The 10,679-nt window shown below is 36.3% G+C and overlaps 1 protein-coding gene across 1 annotated transcript; it reads left to right on the top strand.

Moving 5' to 3' along the window:
* The first annotated feature begins 6,174 nt into the window (after nt 1-6,174).
* On the top strand, nt 6,175-9,043 carry LOC143571097 (polygalacturonase QRT3-like). The gene is made up of 3 exons (XM_077056607.1): nt 6,175-6,607; nt 6,706-6,939; nt 7,851-9,043. Exons 1-3 carry the CDS (start codon nt 6,422-6,424, stop codon nt 8,880-8,882), a joined length of 1,452 nt encoding a protein of 483 aa, XP_076912722.1. The 5' UTR covers nt 6,175-6,421; the 3' UTR covers nt 8,883-9,043.
* The last annotated feature ends 1,636 nt before the right edge of the window (nt 9,044-10,679 follow it).

Genomic DNA, 10,679 nt, shown 5'->3' with positions numbered 1-10,679 from the left:
TTCTGATGCGTTTCTGGCCGATCAGCGCCGCAGGCGAAGTTATGGGGATCAGGCGAAGTTGTCGCTTAAATTTTAGGGTTTAGGCGAAGATATAAGGTTAAGCGAAGTTATTCACAACTTCGCCTACCTCACAAGTTCGCTTATCTCAGGCGAAGTTATCTGTCAGACGAAGTTTTGGACAGGCGAAGTTAAAAAAAAAAGTGTTTGGAGTTTTCGTCTGTATGGCCAGGTGTACACGATTATTGTGAGACCGAAGACGTTGTTCCGACAATGAGTGAAACTTGTTATCTCTTGGTCTTACGTATGAACAAATACGTGTCAAATCTGGATATGGAGTTGAGGTTGTGAATGGGATATTGATTGAAACTGGATATTGACACATATTTGGGTGTTTGTGGGCAAATGAAATAGTTGTTGTTCGAGGTTGACAAACTGAAGAAAGTCAAATTGAACTAAAGGTTTTCGTCATTACTAGATTGCGGTCAGAGCATATTATTTATGTTATTTTCAAGGCGTTCGAGAATTGGATCCTGAAACGTGATGCTTATTTATTAAAGTGAAAATTCTGGAACAAGTTGGATTTAATCGGGAATTAAAGTGTTTATGTTCTTGATCGTTATCCCTGGTGATTGAAGATGCTTCGGATTAATTAATGGTCATATGTGTTAGATTCTGTCAAGGTGGTTTTGTGATGAAATTGATCACTTGATGTTGAGTAGTTGAAGATTAAACTTTATCGTATGCCGACGTGTTGGTGAAGTTGTGGAGGGAGCCAACTTCACGTGTTGTGAAGTCAGAAGGACTCACGTGATTGGTTGAGATGATTAATTAGGCACGGGGTTGCATGCATTTCAAAGACCTCAATTATTTAGTCGGAGAAGCTTACACTGAAGGGGAGATCTGATATGGAAGACGCTGGGTGATTGGTAGATTTGTGAAGCTACATGACAGTTTCAGACACGGCTGGTTGAAGAGCAAACAGAAGATCATCAGTTAAGAGGGAGTCTGTTGGTGCATGTTTTGTAACAGATGATCTTTTGTGTTTGTTAGAATTGAGAGCAACGGTCAAAGGGGAGTCTGTTGGTGCATGTTTTGTGACCGTCGCTATGCAATTCTGTTCAGCGTTGTGGAAGTACGAAGTTAGAGCAACTTCGCCATAGGCGAAGTTGTAACAACTTCGCCTACAGGCCCAAGCCCGTGAAGTTTATATATATATATATATGTGTGTCGTGTTTAGGGTTAGTAATCCAGAAAGTTGAGTGAGTTTAGTGATCAGTTTATTTATCTAGAGAGAAACCAAGAGGGAGAGTCGTGTGGGACGGCCCGAGGTAGAGCTCACCTCGGGTCAGACGTGTTTTGGTTTATGTTCGGTTTGTAACGTGGTTTGATTATTATATAAAAGATCTGCAGATTCGTTTATCCCGTTCGTGTATTTGTTCGTGTGTTTGTATGTGTGTAATCGTGTTCTTAGTCTTCTACACCATTAACGAGTCTAGGAGGATTCCGCACTCCTAGACCTCGTGCGGATCTCGTATCGATCGGCGACGCCCGGGGGGGACTACAACACTCGATAAACTAGCACCCAAAAGCTACTATAGAGGTAGGGTACCAAAAAGGCCCAAATACCCTTAAGTATTACCCGCGAGTCAACCAGAAGTCCCTCGTAAGGCACCCGCGAGACATATAGTCCACCCGCATAATTATTGGGCGGAGGAAACACCCTCACAAGGCATGCGGTGTAAGGCCCCGTTACCGGTAGCCCTACTTTCGTGTTAGATTTACTCATAAACGCAGTTCTAAATATCAGAGTTAATTAAAACATTCGCGGAATATAAAAGCTTTCATAAAACATTTCATAACAAAACACGTCTTGTCTTAAAACATCATTTTGTCTTTCAAAATAAACGAACCATTAAACTTAAACGTCTTGAGTCTTTCGATGCCAGCCTCTTATTCAGTGCCACGTGTCTCCTCAAGCGAGCTGCCTCATCCTACTCACCTGCGTGCATACTAAAAGTCAGCTACGCTGAGTGAGTTCTAGTTAATCATACACTATACAATACACATAAACTTATATTCTTTCATTCATACTTTCATACTTTCTTTTGTATTAATTTACTTTCATATCTTACGTTATAAAGAGCATTACGCCCTACATTCCTCGAGTATTATTAGGGCTCGGTACCCTCCTTCCTCGAGTATTATTAGGGCTCGGTACCCTCCTTCCTCGAGTATTATTAGGGCTCGGTACCCTCTTTACTCGAGTATTATTAGGGCTCGGTACCCTCTTTCCTCAAATATTAGTAGGGTTCGGTTCCCTAGTTCTCGAATATTAGTAGGGTTCGATTCCCTCTTCGTTACCATACAACCATACATCATACCTCGAGTATTATTAGGGCCCGGTACCCTCTTCGTAACCATACAACCATCCTTTCCTTCTTTTATTAACTTTATCACATTCATACACATAAGCATACATATCATACTTACCTTATACTTAGCGTTACAACCTGACAGTACGTGCAATATCCGAAGATCGTTCACGTACCGTCAAGCCATCATTCACATAAGGCATACACTTATCTCTTAGGATAAGCGTATTAACAAACATATCGAGTATGCACACAGCCCCGAAAACATAACACATAATTGGGGCTAGAAACTCACCTGAACACGGTTACGTTCACCGTTAATCGTAATCCCTTTCTTCAGTTGTGCACGGCTGACTGTATAACAAGTATACGTATCAATTAACTATCACTACTCATATCATCTTTCTAGTCTTAACTACTACCCACAACGAACGGGGGTCCGGGGGCAGCGCCCCTGGCAGCGGGGTCTAGGGGCCGCAGCCCCTAGCAGGGTCCAAGGGGCAGAGCCCCTGGCTGGGGTCGAGCTGCCAGGTCAGCTTGGAAAAATTTTATTTACATTAACTGTCTTAACACATTTTCCATTAGGTTTTTAATTTATTTTCTAAGCGAACTTAACTTTAGGCGAAGTTAAACCTTAAGCGAACTTAGCTTTAGGCGATGTTATCAGTTAGGCGAACTTGGCCTTAGGCGAAGTTATCAGTTAGGCGAACTTGGCCGTAGGCGAAGTTAAGCTTTGAATGCGAAGTTATGCTTTGAAGGCGAAGTTAAGCTTTTGCAGGCGAAGTTGTTCAGGTTAGCTACGGGTTTGGTTTTTATCAAGCATTTTAGCGATTTTAATACCCTTGTTATGGTTCGACATCACCCCCTACGTTCCCTAACCGTTTTCGTTCGTATATACATCCCTTATATACTATAAAGCTTGGACATTTAAGGTAAAAACGTTCAATACTACGTAAACTTTAAAGGTCAAGAACATACCTTTTATACGTTCGGTGTGGTCGCGGTTTGCTTGGTTATCTCGTATATTGAAGATCTAATAATGGTTTGGTCTCGGATGTCTCTCTCTCTCTCTCGGCCGAATATGGTGTAGTGTATGTGTGTGTTTTTGAGTGTGTAGAGATTATGATAGAAATGAAATGAGGGTTTAGGGTTTTAGGTTGGTTTAGGGGATATTTATAGCTCTTAAAGCCCATGGACCTAAGGCCCATTCTCATTTAACCCATCTTAATTAATCTAAGTCCATGATCCGTTCTTTTCTCGACATTAATTAATTAATAACGCGAAATCACTAAACGTAACTTTCTTTATTTAACATTATAAATTTTAAGATGTTACATGCGGAAGCATCCTGGCATCCTCAAAAGTCATCCTCAAGACGAAACATTCGTCCGCGTAAATAACTATGAGGTAATACCCCGGGACAGCTGCCATTAACCAGTAACATTCTAAAGATCTACCAAGATACTTTCTTGAGCAATACGTGATCCGTCAACCAACCAGAAGAGAACACCTGGCAAGGCCGTTTTAACCGTGCACATAGCCAGTGTTGTCCACCACCCTATCATATGAAGACACGTGTCCTGGTTGTTATACATGCACATGCAACGTATAAGCTGAGCCTATCGTATGAGGACATGTGTCCAGTTGGTTACGAGAGCATCTTCCAAATGGACAGCTGGCCCAATCAACTTCCCACACCCTTCGGCTATAAATACCTTCTCAATCATCATGAGGTATTCATATTCACTCCCACTACACTATCACTATTTTCTTAAGTGCATTATATTCGTCATAATTGTACTTATTCTCACGCCGGAGGGTGGTTACGGGAAAACCCCCCACCTTGTCCTTCCCGTAATGAGCTCACCGTGTCTGTTTTGCAGGTTCACGTCACTGGACTTTAGGAATTGAGTTCATATCGTATTGACAGTTAACCCTATCTTACCCTGTAGACCCATTGGATCTAAGACCCGTTAAGAGAAGTAGATCCGTGTTTCTTCAGCTACCAAGAACACAATAATATCTTCTAAAATGCAGAAAATGAGGGCTAAAACACAATAATTGACTTCTCTTCACTAACATATCACCAAACCTCCCTTTTAACCCTTAGAGAATTCCAGTCAACAACATTAGCCCCTCTGCTTTCAAATCAGCTATATACAACTACAACTTCAGCCATCTACTAGACAAAACCTTTAATATGTTTACGAAATGAATTTCAACTATTCTAACAGTTTTCATACTAGCAAATTAATCCAGTACCATCGATTTTGATGTGTTGTACTAGTAACACCAAGATTAAAATTTCCTTTAACAAAATATTAATGTAATTGTCCATTTAGGTTGTCACATAAAAAGTATATTTTTATTTAGTTGAAAAAAGCATACTTGACCGATATAACATCTGAGTTATGTAACCAAAGTCCAAACTGATAAAGTAAGTTATTATTAGTTTTGATTTAATTTGGTGACGTAAGGATGAAGATTTTAATAACGTTGGAAGAAAGGCATCTATATATCATAACCAACAACCCCATCATGAATCAACCAAATCCAAAAACATACCGTTAATGCAAACAAACCCTTTTTAATAATTTTGGTTTTCGTAGCACACAAATATGCTGTTCGTTACAAGTCAGATTTCAGAATACCTTCTACACAATCCCATCATCGTTATCAAACTTTAAAGGAGTATATTGCTTGCACACACAAAACAATAACACCTTTTTATAATCTTACTTCTATTATATCCTACAGTAATTATTAGTTAAAGAGAAGAATATAAAAAAACGACACTACAATGTGCCATATTGAAAAACATGTAACATGAATCATAATGTAACCTTTCCCTATATAACAAATGTTTTAAAAACCGTATCCAACTAGTACACCATCATTTCTAGCATGTTTTATCTCATCATCATCGTACTCAGTATATCCCACCAATAGCAAAGCTATGGTAGGGTCTAAGAGGGTAATATGCATGTAGACCGTCTTACCTCTACAGAGAGGCTGCTTCCGGTGAGACCCCCCCCCCCCCCCGACTCGATAGTAGTTTTGCATCAAGCCTTGGACATAAGTCACATAACACTCAACCATCGGGACACCATCGATTGGTGCATGTACCTTTGTCTTTCGGTTATCAACGCCACTTAAAACCAACCTTTTATCTGTGTTTGGTTCATTAGCTTGTAAACAAACTGCTACACTGACATGTCCGGTTTAATCGGTTGAATTGATCGATCGGATGTTCAAAACATTGGTTTTAATGCCACACTCGTACTATAACATCATGTCATTTGGAAGTTTTTCATGTTACACGTTTCTTTCTTTGTTTATTTATTTTTTTACCTAGAAAATAAGACCCAGAGTCCTAATTTCTCCTTATGGAATATGACTTGAGAGACCAAATGGTATAAAATGCCCAAACGTTTCCTTCTTTCACATTCAAAGTCCAATAGTTCGGTACCTTATTATAATATAACACATTTAATAAAGATAGTTTAAGAACCTTCAAACTTTAGACATTAGAAGTTATACAAAATTTGATGCATATAATACAACAATTCATGCATATTCTTTAAATAATTAAAACATTTTTAAATGGTAAAATTGTTTTTTTAATCACTAATAATTAGTATATATTATTTATTAATAAATATTTAATTTGACGCAATATGTACATTAATTAATTATGCACATTTAATATAATAATGTTACCTAAGTATAATAAGTGTTTAAGACAAATCGAGTTAGAGGTCGAGTTATATTTAACTCTTAAAAACTTGTAGCGAATTACAGTCCACCCACTAGTTTATATGTGTACATACATGCATAAGCACATATACGTGTATATGATATATCTATGTATGGGTGTCATTAGCATGAACCATATCAAATAAGATTGGCATCTTAGTTAGCCCTCACTCTTTCCATGTCCAAATCTTTATCCATTAACATCATTAAACATATGCACACGCCTATATACACATATGTATATATATGACCCCAATGGTTTCTTATTTTGAATCAAACACACAAGAACAACAATGGCTCTCATTCGGTTCAACCTCAAAAACCTATTTCTTCTTGCCACTTTCTTCATCCTAGTAAACCATGTCTACATTACATATTCATTTACACCAAACCCTTCAATATCAAGTCGAACGCATGATTACAACCTCCATATACGCAAACTACAAGACCTCCAATCAACGATTTCTCAATCGAATCCGGTAAGTATATATTCAAAATCTTTATTTTGTTAATATTTCATATCATATCATAAAGATAATATTTTATAAGAATGGTGTTAACTAAAATGTAAATGTAGGTGTTGAGTACACGTATGTATGGTGTGAGCTCATACGGGGCGGACCCGACTGGGAAAACGGATAGCACGGACGCGATTCTGAACGCGATAGCGGATGCGGTGGCGGAGGAACGTGATGGGATATTGATGGAGGGGATAGCTAACCATGGTGGCGTGCAAATAAGTCTTGAAGGTGGGATTTACATGATTAGCCGCCCGGTCAAGTTTCCCATGGCCGGAATTGGAAATGTCGTGGTAAGTTGGTTTCAAAGTTGAAAAATGTTAAAAAAGTGTTGATAATATTAATTCCACAAGACTAATATTTTGACTACTAGAGTTGTTCAAATACTCTTATAAAACGTGAAAATTAAATTAAAAATTAATTGGACGACAAACGATTTTTTTATAATAAAAAAACAGGGAACTTTTTTTATATAGAAGTATCCACATTTTCTCTCTTAATTTTGTAATAAAAATTTTCACTTTTAATATTTTAAACCAAGTACCATATGGCATGACATACTTTTTTTTGTGTCAGACTTACGCCACCAAGACATGTTTTCACCTATATCATCTATAAAGGTGTAAAAGTATGTTTTTTTTCACACAAATTTTTTTTTAACGATAATTGTGTGCTTATAGGTGCAAAATTACGTTCTTTTTCACGTGACATGTTTTCATTAGTTATAACAATTGGTACGGTAAAAAAGATATTTTAAAAGATAAACTATGTGATTATTTGTTTTAAAATTTAAAGTAATTGGTTAATTTGGTTATCATGGTGATTTTCCTTTTTTAATTACTGATATAACATGTTTACATTATTCATGTAAAATATCATTTTTATCACTTGATAAATTTATTATTATTTTTTATCAAATTAAGTATGTAATCTGTTTCATTTAAATGCAAAAGGATGATAACTATCTTGCATCAAATAGTTACATGTTCCAATAAAAAGCAAGAAATTAAACAAAAAAAATACATATGTTAAAAGAACTTTCATATGTTATTGACCAAATTGCATGCCTTTATAATTTATTTATTAACTTGACGTTCCTTTAGACTTAAAAGACAAAACTATATATATGTCCTTGTTAATCTAATCTCTAGACACGTTACAAAAACATATCTGATCATGCTAAACCTATGATTGTTATTGATAGATATCAGGTGGGACATTGAGAGCATCGGAAAATTTCACAAACGATAGTTATCTCATAGATCTATCAGCATCATCAGCATCATCAACATCACCATCATCTTCGGAATATAACTACGAATACATAACATTTAGAGATATAATGTTGGATTGCAATTATCATGGAGGAGGTATTCAAGTAATCAACGCTCTAAGAACAAACATCGACAACTGTTACATAACACATTTCATCACCGATGGCATTTTGGTACAATCCGGTCACGAAACCTATATTCGTAACTCCTTCCTAGGTCAACACATAACTGCGGGTGGGGACCGCCACGAGCGGAATTTCACAGGAACCGCTATCCGGTTAGCTGGAAACGACAATGCCATCACTGACGTTGTCATTTTCTCAGCCGCCACCGGGATAATAATATCTGGCCAAGCTAATATTATTAATGGAGTACATTGCTACAATAAGGCCACCGGGTTTGGTGGGACCGGGGTATATTTACAGTTACCCGGTCTTACACAAACTCGTATAGTAAATTCTTACTTTGACTATACGGGGATTGTGACTGAAGACCCGGTCCAACTTCATGTTTCGGGTTGTTTCTTCCTAGGTGACGCATTTATTGTTTTGAAGTCAATCCGTGGCGTTGTGAACGGGGTAAACATTGTTGATAACATGTTTTCGGGATCAAATAAAGGGATCGATATTGTTCAACTCGATCAAAAGAATGGCGTGTTTAATAATATTGATCAAGCTGTTGTCGACAATAATAATGTTAACGGGATGAACTTGAAGGCAACCGCTGCTAGAGGTGCCACGCAAGGTAATGGCACCTCGTGGACGGTGGATTTTAACCAAATACTTTTATTTCCTAGACATATAAAATCCGTGCAATATACGATGATGACGAGTGAACGTAACGTGTTCCCGAATTATGTTCTACGCAATATTACGAACAACAAGGTGTTTATTGAGTCGGATGTTGCGGTTTCGGGTACTGTTTCGGTAACAGTTGATCAAGGATTGTCAACAGGAAGGTAGAGTTTTTAGGATTATAGGATTGGAATTTATTCTTTTTTTACTATACAATTTTTAGATTAGCTCAAAAATATACAAAGGAAATTTGTGAAAGTGTTCAATATTCTTTTCTTGGAATTTTAGTCTCATTTGTGTTATTTGTCAAAAGGTTGGATTATTCAAATTAAGTGTTGAGCAACTTTTATAGATAAATCAGCACATTACTTTCAAACTTTGAATTCATGTTTTAATATTTTGGAACTCTTTTATTTCGACGTTTACCTAATGATACGGTTGTATAACTTTTCATAATAATATAACTACTAGCTACTTGTTGACAAGCACGACGCGAAGCAGGCTTTATAACGTGTTTATTTGTTAGTATGGAGTGAAACATACCGTTGGGTTTAGTTGATCCATAAACACTTTTTCTATATTTAAAACTCTTTGTAACGAGGTGATTGTGAATTTATGATTACAAAACACATGTAATTGCAAATTTATAATATTAACATAAACTTTGAATAAAAATATTTAGAAGGTTGTAAAAACACACTTTCAACCCGTTTGGTCTTTCACTTAAGCTAAAAAGGTTATTTGACATGTAACCTGTGAGGTATATATGTAATTATGCATGTACAAAATTTTCTAACAAAAAATTTATCTGAAAGTAAGAGAACACATAAATTATAATAAAAAAAACGAGTCAAAATTGGAAAAAATAAATATCAAACAAGTCAAGTAAAAATGGAAAACAATTAAAAAAAACACGATGAGAATATATGTAACCCTCTAATTAAAAAGCCAAAGTTAATTAAAGAAAAAAAAAGTTCAAAAGTCAAAAAGGCAATATAAGGGAGTGTTTGGGATTGCTTATTTTCACCAACTTATAACTTATAAACTATTAGAAAAGTAATAAGGTGTTTGGGATTGCTTATATCATGAGAGGAAAAGTTTCATAAGTTACACTTTTGTAACTTATTAACTTAATGAAAAGTTATAAGGAGGTAAAATAAGGAATCCCAAACACCCCCCTAAATAAAAGGTAAATTGGTTTTAAATAATTAAAACTATCACCTTTTATTTATTGTCTGTTCTAACTACTAAATAGCTGATGACAGTCTCATATTTTAAAATGTTTGTTTTCAACGATCCACGACTAATGGAAGCGTAACTCCGTTAGTTTCCGGGCGTCCAAAAAATGTTTTCTGAGTTAAGGCAAAAAGAACTTTTCCGGCCGAAAACGTTTTTCCGACGAACGGGGACTAACAGTGTTACGCTTCCGTTAATCGTTGATCGCTGGAAGCAAACATGTTAGAAGGTGGAGGAGTCTCACCAGCCATTTCATTACTTGAGACCGACAACAATCAAAAGATGATTTGATGGTTGAGATTATTAAAAACCAATATACATAAATGAAATAGCAACGCACGTTCACCTGAATAAAGTGCAAAGTAAAACGGCTCAAAACTCCAACACGTTGTAACAAGTTGTGTCTAGTGTTTCATTTCTTGAATATAAGTTGTGGCAGTGCCAATGGTAAACTGTATACATGTGTAGACATTGTAGTTTATAACTTTGTATTGGACTATGTAATTAATTAGGGTTATATCATTTGTTATATAGAACATCAAGTTATATATATAATCATGTCTAGTAAATTGTACAAACTTAATTCATATAATTAAACCCTACACCTAGTTGGATCACAAAATATACTAGTCAATCATAATTATAGAGAGGTCAATTGTCACAACTAGATTCTTCATTAAAATATAATTAGGGATTTATTAGAGACATCATGGGGTTTTACTAAAAAAC

Source organism: Bidens hawaiensis, unplaced genomic scaffold (assembly GCF_021521415.1).
Source record: "Bidens hawaiensis isolate Kalapana, Puna unplaced genomic scaffold, B.hawaiensis_p1.1 tig00025194_1, whole genome shotgun sequence".
In the NCBI taxonomy this organism is placed as follows: Eukaryota; Viridiplantae; Streptophyta; class Magnoliopsida; order Asterales; family Asteraceae; genus Bidens; species Bidens hawaiensis.
This window is presented reverse-complemented; position numbering and strand designations above follow the sequence as displayed.

What these genes read in the sequence shown, in the direction of transcription:
- LOC143571097 (XM_077056607.1), top strand. Translation starts at nt 6,422, where the DNA reads ATGGCTCTCATTCGGTTCAACCTCAAAAACCTATTTCTTCTTGCCACT. An exon ending in CGATTTCTCAATCGAATCCG is followed by an intron (nt 6,608 to 6,705) that starts GTAAGTATATAT and finishes ATGTAAATGTAG; the next exon opens with GTGTTGAGTACACGTATGTA. An exon ending in CCGGAATTGGAAATGTCGTG is followed by an intron (nt 6,940 to 7,850) that starts GTAAGTTGGTTT and finishes TGTTATTGATAG; the next exon opens with ATATCAGGTGGGACATTGAG.